We start from the raw sequence: 18,814 nt of genomic DNA, 5'->3' as shown, positions 1-18,814 counted from the left end.
TTGTACTTCCGTTTTGGTCTTTCCTTCGAACCAAGTGCTTACAAAAACACCCAAATGGTTTATTGACAGTAATTGAATGTTTTTAGGTGGCTAAAAAATTAGCTGTTTCAAAAACCTTCGGAATGTAAGAAGATTAGAAGCCCTGCTCGTTGTCTAGCAACCCCAGAGAAGCCCAGTCGGTTGCTTGGCAACCCAATGGGAGTTCTAGCACATTTGGTCAGCTGGTTTTAATGCTGTAAAATCTCATTGTCTAAGAATGATTTTGTGCAAAAAAATTAATATAAATATTATAAAAACAAAGAATTTAAAGAACATTCTAATAAAATTAAATTTATTTACATAGTGTCAATTCACAATTGTTGCCTCATGACACTTTGCATAAAAAATTCATATTTAAATTCAATCATATGTACATTCCAGTTGATCCTAGTTATCAATCCGTACATTAAGCTTACTTAATTATTCAAAGTAATTTAAGACGTTTCTATAGGGAAACCCATTAGATTGCATCGAACATTTCTCATCTCATGCACCATTTCTCGCTGCTGCACTGCACACTGTTTGACCAGACCGTCTTACCGGGGCTTAAGAACGGCCGATTGATTCGCTATTTACCAAAACGGCACGCTCCGTTAACTTTTAATTATAAGAGAGCGGCGAACAGGTACGCGCATGGACACACAGGGAGGAACGTCAGTTCTGCAGAAGCAAAAAGAGACATGAGCAAACACGACCGCAGAGAGGAAGGAAGAAAGAGGGAGGCAAACTGTAAGATGACAGTGTGGTTTGTAAACAGGCAGCTGGGCTTTGTGTGGAAGGGATGAACAAAGAGAGCAGCCTTTCCTCAGGGAGGGAGAAGGCAGCCTGACAGCCTCATCTGAGCTGCCTGGGACTCTGGGAGGAGAGATCTGGACTGGCCTAAATCTACTCCTCAGCTTCGCTATTCTCAGTCTCCCTGCCTGCCCTCCGCTCCCTCCCGCTGCCTGTCCTTCCCCCTCTTTTCAAGCACAGAGTTTATGCTCTCCGCGCAGCATGAGTAAGGAAGAGTGATAATAGAAAAAGGCAGTCTTGCTGCTCCAGTACATTTACTCGCCTCTCCATCCCCTCTCATCCAGGAGCGAGATAAGTTCTACATGTCCCGCATTGTGGTGTTGGAGCTTCTGCAGGCTCTCAAGTTCAAGTCTCCTTTGCCTGATACAAACTTGCTACTGCTGGTCCAGGTAAAAGAAAAGATCTGTTCATTTTGGTAAATCTCTCTAAATCGATTAATCGTGATTAATCTAATTTAGTAATCAATTAATCATTAACGTAATTTGGTGAAAGAACAACACAGTAAAAGCAGTAATTAAGCCAAAACTATACAAACAATACATGAATGTTACATTTAAGATTAAACAAATCCTCAAAATCTGCAGAAAGTGACAGTTTTTATCCGATTAATCGATTAATCACCAGAATATTTGATAGAATAATTGCTCAAATAATTGTTGCAGTCGTAGTAGATAATGAATGCAGCTCTTTAAAATGCTGTGAATGTTGCCAGTTTGTTTGTGCAGATATAGGAACGCGTCTGGCAGAATCCACCATCATCCAGAAGCACATGATCTCCACGCTGCCGGGGGTGAGACTTAAAACCGTGTGTGTTACAACACTATTAAGCCGAGCCCAATAAAACAGCAGGAAGAACAGACGGACCTCGATAAAGATAAGCTGTTTTCCTCCCCTACAGTGTACGACTGCAGCAATGGAGTGCATGAGGCAGTACACCAGTGAGCTGCTGGACTTCATTGCAGATATGCATACTCTAACTAAACTAAAAGTACGTCTTACCTCATCGGTAGATTTTTTTATCACATTTGTTCTCTTTGGTGATGTTTCCCACTTTCTGAATGGACTTTTCAGAACCACATGAAGGCGTGCTGTCAGCCGCTGCATGAGGACACCTTTGGGGGAAACTTGAAAGTGGGTTTGGCCCAAGTTGCAGCCATGGAGATCAGCAAAGGGAACCACCGGGATAACAAAGCTGTGGTTCGGTATCTGCCCTGGCTTTACCATCCGCCTTCCACCATGCAGCAAGGGTGAGAACAAGCACATCCACCCCGTCGCTCACTAAGGCCGGATTCAGAGCAGACATTTTGTTTTAATGGCGTTTATAGAGTAAAGAAAGGAAAGGGACTTTTCATTGGTGCAGTAAATTTCACTTGCAAAACCTGATAACATCATGAACAGATCAAAATAAAAAGACAAATTCTGTTAGAATTATTCTGAAATATTAAAAAAATAGAATATTATTAAAAAGTTACACTGCTTTAATGCATTTATTTCAGCCAGTTATGATGGATTTCTGCTCACAGACAATAAAAAGATTAAACTTTAGATTTACATATTTAGTGCTGGAACGATTAATCGGATTAGTAGTGATTAATCAATTATTGAAATAATCAGCAACTAATTTAGCAATTGATTAATCATTAACTGTAGCTTTAAAAAAGGCCATTTGCTAAAAAAAATCTACATATTCAGATTAGTAATTAAGCTGAAACTTTATAAAATATATATTTTGCATAAAAACACCTTTGTATGTAAACCTGTTTTACTCAAAGCTTCATCAGCTGCAAAGTTTTAGCTTCACCCGTTTCAAATTCATTAAAAAATGCTATTTTTTCATTTCCTTATTTAAATGAAATTGAATGAAAATGAATTGAATTGTTTATTTGCATGTCTAAATGTTTTGCTGTTGGGTTTTTGGTGTTTTGGAGTGAATTCAAGCCTGAAAATAAAATAAAAAAGGTTTAAATAAAGATGTTAATGCAGGAAGATTATTTCATCTTATTTATTTTCTGCATTTTTTTCTTCCAATAAATTAGTTTCATTGCCATTTGGTTTACCTGCACTCTTCCTGTTGCTTTTAAGAGCTGAAATTGTTGCTATGTAGTGAAGAGGGCGCAAACCAAATGTCATCATGAAGTGCGGAACATGCCTCAACGTCCTTATTAGGAGGAAGAATGAGCCGCATCACAGAGGCACATGAACCACTTGCTGCCTTGGGATTCCAGTTCAAAACTATAATAAAATAAATGTTTATTCAGTTTGTTATATTCACCCTTCTCTCTTTATTTCATTACTGTCATCTATTACTTATGATCTCCAAGGTTAGTTTATATAAATGTTCTGGTGCTAATTGTGGGTTTTCAGGTGATTTCAGTACAATTATCCACCAGTATTATCGTTTTTAGTGATATAAAAGAGTTTATGTGTGAATGAAGGACCAAAACGCACCAAAATGTATTTATTTGTTTTGCCAGATGTCCGGCTACATGTGGACTGGGTTTGAATCCAACAGCATTTATTTGACGAAACATTAAACTGTGGGAAGGAAAAAAATAAAAACGCAATAAATCTATAATGGCAACAAAAACCTTTTACTGCACTGTAAATAAGATTGATTACATTGGTTGGATCAGGAGTTTCCCCAGTGGCTCGCTCTCTGAATAATTTACAGGGCTTCCACATCAAGTGATGCTTAGTAAAGCCTGCTGAAATTATCTTGACGCATCAGCATGGCTGCCTTCGTGAAGGCAGAGTGAGAGGATGATGGATGCGGTGCCCGCTTCCTGAGCCGCTTTGTTAATCTGAATTCACTCTTTGTTTGCCGCTTGCAGGCCAAAGGAATTCATTGAGTGCGTGTCCCACATCCGGCAGCTGTCCTGGCTGCTGCTGGGGTCGCTGACCCACTGCGCCCTGCACCAGGGCTCCACCTCCTGCATGCCCATCCCGCTGGACGCCGGCTCCCACATTGCAGACCATCTGATCGTCATCCTGATCGGCTTCCCAGAGCAGTCAAAGGTCAGGATGACACGGATCTGTTGCTCACTGGTCGCTTACAAGTCAATTCAGCTCTGGTTCGCGAATAAGTCTCAGTTATTTAATCTCAGAAATCTGGATTTTATCTCAGAATTATGCCTTTTTTCAGGATTATGACTTTTTAAAATCTGAATTCTGACCTTAATATTCTGAGATTAAAGTCAGGATTCTTTTTATCTCCAGTGGTCTTAATCCACTTCTGTAGCTGAAAAGTTTGAAAACTTTTACATTTCTTGAATTTTACTTTGGGGAAACGTTTTTATGGCCTTAATTAATTTTCCCCGCCATCTACAGACGTCAGTGCTGCACATGTGCTCCCTGTTCCACGCCTTCATGTTCGCCCAGCTGTGGACCATCTACTGCGAGCAGGCGGCCGCCGTGCCGTCGCTCCAGAACCAGAACCAGACCGAGTTCTCATCCAGCGCCATTCTGACGGGCCTGGAGTTCTGGAGTCGGGTTACTCCCAGCATCCTGCAGCTCATGGCCCACAACAAAGTGGTGAGGGTTCACCTCCTGTGATGTCATAAGATCCTACGTGTCAGATTATAACAGATTATGTTTTCATGTTCGTCTCTCAGATGGTAGAGATGGTTTGTCTGCATGTCATCAGTTTGATGGAAGCCCTGCAGGAATGCAACTCCACCATCTTTGTGAAGGTTTGATTCAACTTTACTAATTAAAAAAAAAGTATTAGAGACTTCAGCTGTTTTTACCTTTTGTCACACTTATTTGTTTCTGATCATCAAACTGATTTTAATGACAGACAAACATAATTCGAGCAAATCTGATCACTTCCTGGCCTTTAAAATCGAGAAATCGTTTAAACAGAACCCATAGACCTAGAGACCAAAAAGCAACATTTAAAAAATATCAACAGTCATTGATATTGATCAGTTTAGCGCTGAAATCTTGGTTTTTGAAGATTAAATTTTTTGAAAATCTGGATTTTTTTTTTTTCACCAATCAGCTCCTAGTTTATAGTGATGTCGGCATATCCAAGGCGGCCATCTTGTTTCACAAGAGTGTTTTACAGCTTCTATTTATTTGAATTGAGGTCAACTCTGTGATGAAATATTGGGGCCAGGCTGCGTTTTTTTAATTCAGAAAATCAAGTCATGATATTACCAGAATAAAGTCACAATTTCTACACAAAAAATAACACAAAATTAAAATGAAGAATACTGTGCATTACAAGTTTTACAGGTAAGAAAATGTTTAATCTTTTAACACATCAGGATCAAATTACTTTGTGTCCATTTTGAATAAAGAACTCCATCGACCAGGTTTTCTTCTTCTGGTAAAATTGCGTCTTTATTCTCCTAATATTGTGACTATACTCTCGTAATTAAACAAAATATCATCATAGCTTGACCCTAATACTCTGTTGTACAACTCCGAAACATCTAAGTGTGTCCAGAAAATTAAAAACAAAAGAAATCTTCACTTTTCCCTTTCCCTTTACATTAATTTTCATTCCTTTTTTTTAGTTGATTCCGATGTGGCTGCCAATGATTCAGGCCAACCTAAAGGTAAGACTTCCACATTCAATTCAGAAAACTTTATTTATCTCAAAGGGGAATTTAAATGTCGTTGTGACTTATACAATCCAAGAGTTACTGTCGATGGTGATCCTGTGGGTAGGAAGGGTCTCCTGTAGCAGTCAGTGTTGGAGTGAGTCTGAAGAGGCCTCTGACTGAAGGTGTTTCTATATCAAAGTCTCATGGCTGTAATTTCATGCTAACAGCTCAATTTCAGGGAAGCAGAGATAATATTCTACATCAACATGTTCTGAATAAAACCATTATTTGTTTGCAAGCTCTGCTAATCCGCCTCATTAGCTGCCAAGAAAAAACACAAATATATATATAATTGTATTAGTTAAATTATTTATTAATTCACATATTTATTTTGTATTTATTTCTTGGGTTTTACATTTGTTTTTATTTTTTTCAAGATGGGGCCATGGCCTCCAACTGGCCCCCTTTTGGGAGTGCCACTGTGGTTAGAAAGCTGGGTAAAGAGATGTTGAAGTAGGGGATAGGATCCCTTGATCATCAGAAAAAAAAGCTAAACAGAAACACCTTGTTGCCATGGTTACAATACACAGCAAACTGTCCTAAGTTAAAATCATTCCATTGTCCAGATCTGCAATGACTCAACTAAACAATATGAAGAAAAGTTGACACTTCTAGAGATATAATCAGAACTTTTACACCATTTCAAACGGATCTGTCCTTTGTTTTTCATCCGTCCACCAGCATCTGTCGGCGGGGCTGCAGCTGCGTCTCCAGGCCATCCAGAACCGAGTGAACCATCAGTGCCTGCAGGGCCAGACATCCGGGGCGCCGCCGTTCGCGCTGCGCAAATGGCTGCAGTGCACCCAGTTCAAGATGGCGCAGGTGGAGATCCAGTCGTCGGAGGCGGCGTCGCAGTTCTACCCCATGTGACCCGTCGGCCTGCCGCGGCTGAACCGTGTGACCAAAAAACCAACAAAACGGGATCCACTGATACTGTGCTGGATTAGTTTTCAGAAGGAAGCACCTTTCATACTTGTACAGCAAATCGTTGCTATTTTAAAGTAATCACTATAAAAGTGGTGATTAAAAGTTGGGTAAATGTTTTTATTTTGTGCCTAAGAAGGACGACTGTGAAAACTTTCTATTGTTGCTAAAAAGCAAAAGCTTCTGACTCTGTTAAAGTAAATCAAGTTTATAGATCGACTTTTTAGTTTTTGAAGATTTAATTTATGGAAAATCTGGATTTATTTATTTTTTCCCACCACCCTATGTGTTCCTTTGGGTTTCCATAGATCAGATGGGCGGCCATCTTGTTTTAAAGCTTCTATTTATTTACACTTTGAATTAAAGTTGTCTCCACAGCCGAATATTAGGTCCAGGCTACGATTGTTTTTGTTTACGTCAAAAAAAATTCAAAAATATAGTAATAAACCGGCAGTGAAATAATACAATAATTCTCGAAATAATACAAGAAAATAATATTACACTGCAAAAATACAAAATATTACCAAGTATTTTTGTTTAGTTTCTGGTGCGAATATATTGGTAAACTTGAAATAAGACTTAACTAAAAGTAACTTTTCAGCAAGATTTACCGGCATGTTTTAAATCAGTAATTCTTGAATATTGATAAAAAGTACAAATTAACTGGCAGATTGTTTCACTACACATGAGGAAAATATATTAATGAAAAATATGCCAGTAGAAATGGCAATTTTTATTAATATTCAAGAATTATTGACTTAAAACAATCACTATCTTGCTGAAAAGTTACTTATAAGTTAATTTATCCTATTTCAAGTGTAATAAGATATTTTTACTAGAAACTCGACCAAAAATAGTTTTTAAGATTTTGTTTATTTACAGTTCAGTGTAAGAGAATAAAGTAATAGTTTTATGGAAACTCCCGTATGAAAAACAAAAACGTAAACTGAGGGAAGCTGAACATCTTGTGAAGTTATACTTTTTGTTTTACTTAATTTTAACATAAATATAAAAAAAATAGATTTTACATTTAAAAATTCTAATCAGCAGCAGGACTTTTAAACTGCGTTCACTTCAAATAAGGAACTGATATCTCTGCTTTCTCGTAATTTTAAGAAGTTTTTGGGTCTTTTTTCTGCTAACATGATTAAGTTCTTGTAATTTAACAAAAATTCTCGTAGCCTGACTAACACACCATTGTACAACTCAGAATGGAAGATTGAAATAAAAGACACTTTTTTAAAAATATTGTCTATCATTTGTGATTTTTCTTAACAGAAATTTTAGAAAATAAAATATGAGAAGAGTCATAAAATTACAATTTTGTTCTGACACTTTGACTTTTGTGATAATATGACTGTTATGAGTAAATTCTTGTATTTCAACTTTATTTCTATAATGTGACTTTATTCTCATTTTATTTCAACTTTCTCATTATTTATGTGAACTTTGACTTTATAACCAGATGACTTTATTCTTGTTCACAGTCCTCTAATAATTACAGTTTCAACTTTGTTTCTATAACATGACTTTATTTTCACATTATTTCAACTTTAAGGTAATGTGATTTTATTCTTGTAATATTGACTATTTTCTAGTTGTAATGCTACAACTTTTTTCTAGTATATTATCAGACGACTTTATTCTCATTATTTCAACTTTATTCTCGTACAACTATTCTCAAATAATTACGACTTCATTTCCATATTTCAACTTTAGTCTTGTAATACTACTTCATTCTCATAATTTTATCTTTTTTTAAATTTATTGTTAGTATGGCCCTAATACTCTGTTATACTTTTTTATTTTTAGAAAATAAAGCAAGAAAATAATCGATTAAAATCGGAAATCGCAACTGGTATGAAAAAAAAATCGTTTTTAACCCATGTCCTCTCGCTTCATTTTCAGGTTGTTTGGCTTCAGGCTGGATATTAAACTTATTTATTTTTTCTAAACACAGATTGTCATTTTGTATGAATCGCCATCCTCATCCTCCTCTTCCTCCTGCTGGAAAATTCAAATGTGACATTCAGCCCCTTTGATGTCCTCGCAGACGTGGAAAATGTCCAGTTTACCATAATGAAGGTGCGATTAAATCAGCTCAGGCGCCTGCAGGATATAAAAAAACCAATAACAAAACAAAACAAAAATCCCTGACATGGCGGGCAGAGAGTCTGAGATGCTTGTCGGACTGTCAGTCACGCTGCCTCCCGCAATCAGCGCTCAGATCGATCAGAGGCCGATCGGGCCGCAGCAGCAGCGGCTCGTAACTCGATAACACGGAGCCAGACATTGGAGGTAAACAAGAACATTTGGGTTGTTCCCCACTCCCAACCTTACCTGCTCCACCCTGGCAGCAGCAAAACAGATTGGCCCCGCGCATATGCCACGCAAACACAATTACCTTTTGGACTAATGAGGTTTGTTGTGATTAAGCATTGTTGCGGGGTCTAACTTTGTTACCGCAAAGCTCTTGTCTGAGAATAACAGATGACATGACAGCAGGGCTAGAAAGCGGAGCAGAGCATTAATCTTTGTTTTCATCTTCATCCCTGCTGCAAAGATTTCATTATCGAGCTTTAAGATGAATTAGATGGGATGATATAAAGACCTTTTTCTTTGGCTAAAATGTAACTTTTTTAGTCCGTTTATGTTTGTTAAAACCAGAGCTGGGTAGTAGCTAAGTTACTTTTACTTGAGTAACAAAGGTAAAAAGCAAAAGTAAAAACAAAAGTACTTTTATTACGTAATTTTATTACGAAGTATCGCTACTCTTGAGTAAAATTTGTGGGGGAAAAACAAGAAACTTTAACTTAAACTGTTGGTGGCTCTATATGTCTTGTATTTTTACTCACATTAGAGTAGCGATGCTTCATTAAAAAAGTATTACAAAAGTATAAATACAAAAAAAATAAAAATAAAAAATCCAAAAAAGTACTTGAGTAAATTGAACTTGAATAACTTGATCAAATATCTCTAGAGTTTGGTAGTAACTAGTTACATTTACTTAGTAACATTTACTTGAGTAACATATTTTTTTTTTTGGGGGGGGGGGGTACTTGAGTACGCTGTATCTTACTTTTGTTAAAACCAGAGATGGGTAGTAGATGTTTACATTTACTCATAAATGTAAACATCTACTAAGTAAAAGTAACTTAAGTTACTTTTACTTAAGTAACTTTATTGGGGAAAAGTACTTGAGTACAGTGAAGTATCGCTACTCGAGTAAAATTTGTGAAAAAAAAGAAACTTTAACTTAAACTGTTGGTGCATCTGTATGTCATGTATTTTTACTCAGGTTAGAATAGCGATACTTCATTAAAAAAGTATTACAAAAGTATAAAGACTCCCCCAAAAAAATGTTTTAAAAAAGTTACTCAAGTAAATGTAACTAGTTACTACCCAACTCATATCAAATAACTCTGGAGTTGGACAGTAGCTAGTTACTTTTACTTAATTACATTTCTTGAGTAACCTTTTGGAAAAATTTACTATTAGGAGTATTTTTACTTTGCTGTACAGTAATTTTATTATGAAGTGTTGTTACTTTTCAGCAAAATTTGTGCACAAACAAGAAACCTTATAATTAAACTGTAGATAATTCTGTATCTTAAGCATTTTTGTTACTTTCTTTTTTCAGTGGTTACTCACAGTGGGTAGAGTATTCAGATATTTTACTCAAGTAAAAGCAAAAAGTAGCTGTACAAGAAATTACTTAAGTTATGGAGTAAAAAGAATTTGGTCAAAGTACTGAGTAAAGATAAACTTATCAATCATTTGATATTTAATTAAAGTGAAAATTTTGGTATTTAAATGACAATAAGTAAAAAAAAAAAAGGGAAAAAAAGGCAAAATCAGGCAAAAGAAACATTTTTCCAAATCAGTTTCTTTCAATAAAAACGTTTTAAACTTTAATAGAACCTGCAGGTGTGTGTCTGTTTCTGGTGAAATTTTGGTAAAACATGTTTGTTTTTCATTCAGTGGGAAGAAAATCCAGAAATTTTACTAAAGTAACAGTAGAAATACTTTGTAATAAAATTATTCAAATAAAAGTAAAAAGTACAGCTCAGTAAAAAATTACTCATGGAAGTCCATTTAAAAAAAAAAAGTTACTCAAGTAAATGTAACTGAGTAACTGTAACTACTATGACAACATGTTGATGTAGTGCTACTCTTACTTGAGTATAATTTTTGAATGACAGTGTGACTAATAAGCATGGACAAACAAGATACACACACACACACGCACACACACACACACACACACACACACACACACACACACACACACACACACACACACACACACACACACACACACACACACGCACGCACGTACACTCCGCTGTGACCTGCTGAATCAGGCAGCAGCGTCTCATCAGTCCTGCTCATCAAAGCGCCTCTCTCCTGCTGCGCCCCCTACGTGGGTTACCGCGTTTTCAAGTGATGATGGATGCAGGTGTGTACGTGCTTGAGTCCGCCGCTCGTGCATAGGTGTGTGCGCGAGTTTAATCAAGCCCCCCCTTTGCTCCGGGGTTGCATCTGTCAGCTACTGCCACCGTTGTGATCGTTTGAACTCGCAGGCCCTTTTCCGACAGAGCGCCTCTCTCTCATTAGCGGCAGCTTATGCAATCAGTGTCCCACAGGTATCCAGCTCGCTCCCCGCCCCGGCCTGCCGCCTCCTGGAGGACCAGATGGGAGGCTGACCCGATGAGCCGGCAGCTGGAGGCACCGAGCCGGGGTAATTAACGCCGGCAGACAAAGGTGTGTGACGGTTCTTCGACGTTGTGAAGGTCAGTTTTGCTCCGGAAACAGGTGGCGCATTGTAACGCTATATTAGTAATCGATTATTCTGACGATTAATCGGGTTAAACATATTCTGCGGATTTTCCATTTAACAACTTAAGCCCTTATGTACAATATTGGAAATAATTAAATGATCAAATTAGTTAAAGAAAATAACCATTTTATTGTCTTTTATGCTATAATAGCCGATTACATAATAAAAGCAAAAGTAACACATAGCAAACAAAAATAAATTAAATTATGAGAATAAAGTTGTAGGAGAATGAAGTCAAAATAAATATAAAATAATATTTTGAGAATAAACTCGAAAATAAAGCTGTAATATTATGACTTTATTCTAGTATTATTTCAACTTTATTTTTGTTATATTATGATTTTATTCTCTTGGTACTATTCTCATACGACTTTATTCTTCTAATTGTTTGACAATATCATCATAATTTATTAATTTTTTTTCTTCTTAGCATGGGTGTATGCTTAGTTCCTTTGTGTATGCTGAATTATTTATAGCAAAAGATGTGTCTGAAGCTAAAAAGATACTTTTAACATCAGTATGCCAGTCCAACCCTTTTTGCTTAAATTAACCTCAATAAAGTATGGGGTTAATCTGTTGATTATTGATTGGATACTTAATAATCAATAATCATGAGAAGCTAAAACTATTCATGCACCTGAGAAGTTCTAGGTAGAAATGTAAAACATATATTTTTGTTCTTCTTTCAGCAAATTGCCTTTTATAGAATTGTGTTAATGATTAATCGATTACTAAATAAGTTGACGATAATTTTAAGAATTGATTAATCACGATTAATCGTTTCATCCCTTGGTTAAAGAATGTACATTTCATAGAGTCTAGATGCACTGTCTGCACTGGAGTGCCCTCTGAGAGCCTTGAAAATTTGTTGAGGCGGTTACAAACCCTGGTACCCCCTGCTGAGCGCTGTCACTTTGTTTTTATTACAGTCAAATCCACAGCGCCCTGGCTGGACAATGCATGAATGTTTAAATTGCTCACAGTGTCCATTGGCATCACCATCAACCCCCATCGAAAGCAGGGAAGGCAGAGTACTCTATAGCTCCTTTTTCGCATTTTAATTACTCTTCACTGGTCTTGTCCATCAGACAGGTCTGATCTGTGCTTGTTTTGCACCGCGAGCTACAGTTCATGTACACTTAGCATAAAAAAAATAGAAAATTTGTGTTTAGTCTGTCCATTTTTTTTATTATAACAGTGTGTATTTACAATACAGTTGGAAAGATTGTTTATTACCTCTCAAATGGTGTCACATTTCTAAGGAAAGTTGTCCCACATAACTTTTCAAAACTTCTCTGTCAATGTCAAACAGCTTATTTTGCTGTTGACTTTTGTTTGGAACCATTTATTGGACTTAATAATGAAAATATAAAAACAAGCAGACATATTTTCTATTTAATAATGTATTCTAGGGGTGCAAGTTATCGCTTAATGAGTTAATCTATCTAACTCTAAAGCTGATTGATCTTATCAGAATTTTCTCTTGTATCAAGAGGATCGACCGTCTTTTCATAATATGCTAAATAAAAAAAAAAAAATCATTAAGTTTTAACGTTATTTTGTGTCAGCTGTAGTCCTACCGACTGAATAAACAGAAAATCGTTTTCTCCGCCTTTTTGAATAACATACTCGTCTTTGTAGCACATCAGTAATGTTTGATTGAGTTCATGCTACTTGGTGACGCAGTTCGGCCGAATGAAGCGCCATTAAGCTGAAACTTAAGTACTTGTCGAGTGTTTATATTTTAAAACAGAACCGCATAAAGTACATTTTGTATCCCAAACTAGACTCTATTTTGACCGTTTCTCTGTTCCAGTCCTGCCGTCATCTTTGTTTATGTATCAGTTCCGCTTAAGAATGACCAGCAGCGCCCTCTGCTGGATGGCGGCCAAACTACAACACTAAAAAAGAGTTAGCGGACATTATTAGTAAATCCATGGAAATGAATTATAATCTAATAAACCATTAATCGACATTTAATCGTAAATTGATTAATAGTTTTAATCCGTACTCTCTAAAAGTGAAGATAAAGGAAAATGCCTGAATAGCAGCTTCTATCCAATGAGTACAAGCCTTGTTTTTCCAGTGAGACAGATGCTATCCCACAGCATTACACTGCCTTCACCAACAGCTGTTAGGCTTTGGTATAGCAGACAACCCTGCAGCTGCACCCACACATGTATTTTCCTTACAAATGTTGCACCAAGAGTGTAAAATCTGTAGCCAAGAAGCTTTTTTTCAACAAAAAAACTGTCAAATAACCTTCATTTTTTATGTTTACATGGTCGACCTTTTTGAGATGTTATTTCTTTGGGTTTTTTTGTTTTTTGTTTTATATTTTTCTGGCGTAAACAGAGTTTTTGGTGAAATCCTGACTGATCCTCTAAGTATTCTGTGTATTAAAGCCCCTCAGTACTGGTCTGGTAGTTGAGGTACATTAAAGATGCAATGTGTGAGACAGACCGGGGGCATGTCCTCCACTGTGTGTGTGTGTGTTTGTTTGTATGTGCAAAATTGACAAAAACAATCTCCTTTCTGTCCTTTTATCCCATGCTGACTCGTTTGCTTTCCTCTGTGCAACTAAAGACAAATCTGCAAGTTTTTCCACGTTGTTATTTACAGTTTTATTTACAACTGAAAAACTCAGCAGTGAGATCAAGTTTTGCACGTCATTTTTTTTATCGGTTTGTCATAATGCACAAATTTTGTGTGTACTATTGATTGCCATATATACATTAATGGCTTGCTCCATCAACATGACAACATTGACATGGATCTAAATGGTCGCACATTGAGAATTACTATGTATAAATGTCTGATCCGTTACACTGTACATGAATCAACAGTCCAGAAGGCAGATATTTAAATATCAATATTTACATTCATGCATCCATCATTTTTCTCATATAGGTACATGGTGGGGTATACTGTTAGCTATTACTTGTGCATGGTTACATGCAAGCATGTGTTTAATTTTTTTTTCTTCTTTTCTTCCAAAATTCAACAGTTTAGCCAATATCTATGCATCTCTGACATTCACAGAGACTCTTATCTCAAAGCCCTCATCTGCATGCACGCTCGCATACAAACAGATACTCACATCCAAATGCATTCGCACTCACATGCATGGACACACGCTGCTTTAATGTTGAAAAAAAAGCAGAGCCGTTGTGTTTTTCCACTGAGGATGTGGAGGATGGCAGTGACAGCACTGAGTCACAGTCGTCTCTGCTGTGGAAATCCTCAGTGCAACCTGATCCTGTTGCTGTTGGATAAGTAAGTCTTCAGCCACAAAGTCAGCCCAGCACTCACATCCCCTGTTTCTGTAACTATAGGCGAAGCCCAGTGTAAGATGGAAAAAATGATGAGTGTCAGATCTGGACAAAACATGGCTGAAGGCGTCAGGCTTATGGAGAGGAATTTGTTCCAGTTTTGTTGCAAATAAAAAACAAAAATTTGAAATTTTTAATTTGAAAAAGAAATTCTATGATGGAGTATAAGGGCAACGCTAAAAAAAAAAATTATGAGAATGAACTCATATGAGAATAAAGTTGTAATTTTACAAAAGAAAAGTAAAAATATTACAAGAAAAACGTAATAATATGAGAATAAAGTTATATTATTTATAGAATAAAGTAACAATTTTATAAAAATAAAGTTGTAATTTTACAAGAATAAAGTCATAATCTAAGAATAAAGTCAAAATAATATGAGAATAAAGTTGTAAAATTACAAGATTAAAGTCATAAAATTACGAAAATAAAGTTGAACAAGAATAAAATCTAAATACAATTTTTATTAGCATACAACTTTTTTCTTGAGCTACTTGATTCTCTTAAATTTACAAATATCAAAAAATGTAAATTAAAAAAACTTCTTGATCAAAAATTATGACTAGAGAGTAATTTCAAATATTTAAGTTGCAGGCTGATACTTTTTCATACTTTATTTATTTTTTATTAAATTTTTTTGTACATATTTTATTTGTTGCTCGCAATAATATTGGAACAAATTTCTCTCCGTACAGGCTGATTACGTGACTGGAAACAAACCGTGAAGATTTGAGACTGTTGCGTGACGGAGTACGGGAAAAAAAGGCCTGGAAACACATTCACATAGCACATCATAGAGACCCTGACTTTCTACCGTAAGTCTGGTGAGCTGAAAGACAGACATGGGAACAATAAAGTAAGTACACCCCTTGATTCAGTAGCCACCATTACCAGCAACAAAGCAGTGGTTTGTGTCTTTTTCATTATTATTGGCCACACTGAAAAAAGACAATAGATGATCTCACTTTAAAAAATGTCGTTAATTTGCCACAAGTAAACAAATTGAGTTTATGCAAGTAAATATATTAAGTTTATTAAGAATTATTATGTTCAAAAAAGCTTAAATAAAGCAAGTTTGAAAAACTTAATTTTTTAAATGGAACAAATTAACGAAGTTTTTTAAAAGTTGGAGCTCTGTTTTATCATTGCAACGCTCTCTGAAATTCCTAACCAACTTTTCAAAAAGGCTGAAGCCTGGGATTTGACTAGGCCATTGTGAAACCTTGATTCTTCTTATTTTTCAGGCATGCTTTGGTAGATTTGCAGTTGTGTTTGCTACTTATAACAATACGTTTTTCCATTGTGAAATAATCTGCCAGAACTAGCACTTTTTCATCAATATTAAATAAATATTAACTTAAAATAAACCTGTATTTTATGCTGAAAAGTTATTTGCAAGTTAGTTTTTTTCTTATTTTGGGTGCACTAAGATATTTGGATTAGAAACTAGGCCAAAAATGCTTTAGGATTTTGGGTTTTTGCAGTGCAACGGCCAGGCAAATGCAATGCAAAAGAAATTTGCCAAGTATTTTGGGTCTAATTTCAAGTATTTTGAGAAATAAGACAAAACTAACTTAGAAGTGACCTTTCAGCAAAATATAGGAGCTTGTTTTAAGTAAGCAATTTCTTAATATTGATGAAAAAATTCTAGTTCCATTTGCAGATTGTTTCACTCATATAGGAAAAATTCTTGTTGTATGTGAAATAATCCACCAGTGGAACTAACACTTTTTCATCAATATTAAGGAATAATTGACCTAAACAACCTCTTATATCTTATTTCAGGTGTACTAAAATATTTTTTAGAAACTATTTTAGTTTCTAGAAACTAAAATAATCTTACCACTATTTTAGTGGTAAGATTTTCTGTTTTTGCAGTGTAAACGGCATGATCAGCAGCACCTGGCTGCTAATTTCCCTTATAAATCCAACGTAAGCAGGGACCTCACTTCTTCTTTCCTTGTCTGCGTCGCAACACCCAGAGAGAGAAAACAGAGTCTCATCAGACTGACAGGAAGATCACTAGTGATTAACATAGTTTACAAATTATTTGCTTAAAAAAACAGAGCAATCAAGAAAAAAGACAAATTCATCAAAATGCCCAAGATTTGTAAGCATGTGTGTAAATTACAGGACAGTTTTCTTTAAGTATAAAAATAAATTTGAAGATAGTTAAATAAAATAAATAAATGAATGACTTAAGATATATTACAGGGAACAGAAGTCTCTTTTTTTGGCGTGGTAAAACAACCAGGACGTCCCGTGTTGATGTTGCTGCTCTTCTTCTCTGTTAAATATTAATTTCTTTATATTGCATAGTCAGATGAATCCACATCTCAGAGGCAGATCCTGCCTTTCACAACGCGTGTGGTAAAACAGAGAACAAAAGGTGGAGACCGTGACAGAGAGGAGGGTTATAAAAAAATCTTTCATTCTCTGTAAAAACATCATGCATGTTGTTGGTTGGCTCGTCTGGTTGCTTGTTGTCCCGCTGCAGACGTCAACAGTGCGTGAGGTCTGGATCTGCTGCAGACTGGCAGACAGCTCCTCTCCAGCCTGCAGCCAACCAGCCTGTCAGCAACACTTGCTGTTACTAAAAGCATAATGCCCGGTCTGCTGTGCCACTTTTGACACCACAGGGAGTTGTGGATCCTGTCTCTCTGTCTTTTCTGCTCCGATTTTGCTCTGCTTTCCGTCTTTTTTCAGCTCCTCTTGAGCGAAAGGGCATCTTCAGTCCGGGCTAAATGCCAAACAAAGAGGAGAGGTTTACCTGTCTGAAAGCTTCTGGTGAACCCAAGTCGCGCTAAGGGTTGGGAAGGGTCTGTTGTTTTCAGGAGACATGATGTAGACATGATGGTGATTACTTCCTGGACCAGGAGAAAAGTCTATACCACAGTGTTGTTTGTACCCAGGGCCTTCTTGTTGCGGATGCTCATGGCGTACTCCCCGCGACTCGTCCCGTTCTCCTCCTTTCGCAGTGGTTTCCTGTCAACAAACACGAGGTCAAATTCTGAGGCATAACATTCGTCCTGTCTGTCATTACAATTTCCAGTCTGTTTGTCTCTGTAGGGGAGACCTATTAGGCAAAAATTCACATTTTGAACATTTTGGTGTCTGGAAGATGAGCAGTTTAAAAAATCTGCGAATGTAACGTTGCAAATTAGCAGGCACTGGCCTTCACCTAGAGTTCCGCCCGTTACCTAGCAACCCCAGCAAGCAGAGTTCTGCCCGTCACCTAGCAACTCAAGAACTCAGCTAAAGCACATTTGGTTAGCTGGACAATATCTACTGGAAAAGACAAGTGTTTTGTCCTGTCTTTTGTGACCTTCTATTACATGTATCATTCAGCAGATTTCTAAATAAAATTATGTTATAACAATTTATTTTTCCTATTCAGTTGTTTACAACTGAATTGCAAAAAATGTTTTTGCTGTTTTAATTGTTGATTTTTGTGTTTTATGATGTAAAGCACTTTGAACTGCCTTGTTGCTGAAATGTGCTATACAAATAAAATTTGATTAGATTTTTTAAACTCCTGTCTTGGTTCTGACTTACCATTCAGAAACCATTTGCTGCATTCTTAATTCTGCATTTCAAAGTTGTACGGTTGCATAGTTTCTCATCTGTTAGCAGCTATTTCCACGTTCGAGTGTAAATGTTGATTTGGGGTCGTGGCAGGCAGCAGCTTATTTGGATAGTGACAGAGCCCCAAAAATGGCTCATTGTGAAACGAGTTCAAATGAGTCAAAACTGACAAAAATGTAATGAAGATGTCATGTATAGACCTATCCTAACCTGTTCAAGGAAGCACAATATGTCAAGTTTAAGATGATTTGATTTCTGCAGCTCCTCTCCTGGATTTGTTGATCTGGGCAATCCTTCCTGTAAATAAGCTCAATATTTAAAGGTCAATTTTGCAAGGAGACAGGAGCGAAAATACATCACCATGCAGCAGATATGGCAATTACCTACATGGACTGGTAGATGTAATTTTCCCTCTAAGTAATAAGCATGCAATGCTGTCAAAACAGCTTGGGAAATACATGACATGTCCTATTTCTGCTCCACACTGAACTCCATCCTCTTTGTGAGTAAGGACTGCTACAAAATGCAGCTACAACCCATGATCCCTTCGTCGCTAATAGCCGTTTCACTCAGTGTGGCCCTTTTCATGCACTCCATAAAGCCTTTTTGGTTATATTATGTTTGTCCAGTGTACTGTGGCTTTTCATCAGCCCCCTCAGCCTCTGTCCCCACACAGGCTTATGTAACTTGGA

The 18,814-nt window shown here is 36.6% G+C and overlaps 2 protein-coding genes across 7 annotated transcripts in view; one reads left to right on the top strand and one right to left on the bottom strand.

Annotated features, from left to right (window-relative positions):
- The window catches only part of unc79 (unc-79 homolog, NALCN channel complex subunit), a 55,619-nt gene extending 48,008 nt beyond the window's left edge, over window positions 1-7,611 (top strand). For all 6 annotated transcript variants that reach the window (XM_008400074.3, XM_008400070.3, XM_008400077.3 and 3 more), the window contains 9 exons: window positions 1,116-1,220; window positions 1,544-1,621; window positions 1,730-1,819; window positions 1,903-2,078; window positions 3,663-3,846; window positions 4,159-4,362; window positions 4,443-4,520; window positions 5,352-5,393; window positions 6,123-7,611. In XM_008400074.3, the coding sequence (XP_008398296.2) occupies window positions 1,116-1,220; window positions 1,544-1,621; window positions 1,730-1,819; window positions 1,903-2,078; window positions 3,663-3,846; window positions 4,159-4,362; window positions 4,443-4,520; window positions 5,352-5,393; window positions 6,123-6,311 (1,146 nt within the window). In that variant the 3' untranslated portion in view covers window positions 6,312-7,611. The remainder of the gene's footprint in view (window positions 1-1,115; window positions 1,221-1,543; window positions 1,622-1,729; window positions 1,820-1,902; window positions 2,079-3,662; window positions 3,847-4,158; window positions 4,363-4,442; window positions 4,521-5,351; window positions 5,394-6,122) is intronic.
- Window positions 7,612-13,804: 6,193 nt separating this feature from the next.
- Window positions 13,805-18,814, bottom strand: part of prima1 (proline rich membrane anchor 1) — a 28,142-nt gene continuing 23,132 nt past the window's right edge. Inside the window, exon 4 of the mRNA XM_008400079.3 lies at window positions 13,805-17,522. Within this exon, the coding sequence (XP_008398301.2) occupies window positions 17,423-17,522 (100 nt within the window). The 3' untranslated portion in view covers window positions 13,805-17,422. The remainder of the gene's footprint in view (window positions 17,523-18,814) is intronic.

The sequence above is a fragment of the Poecilia reticulata genome, chromosome 22 (genome assembly GCF_904066995.2).
Source record: "Poecilia reticulata chromosome 22, P_reticulata-male-v2, whole genome shotgun sequence".
Classification (NCBI taxonomy): domain Eukaryota; kingdom Metazoa; phylum Chordata; class Actinopteri; order Cyprinodontiformes; family Poeciliidae; genus Poecilia; species Poecilia reticulata.
The sequence above is the reverse complement of the archived record's forward strand: the minus strand, read 5'-3'. Positions and strand labels throughout refer to the sequence as shown.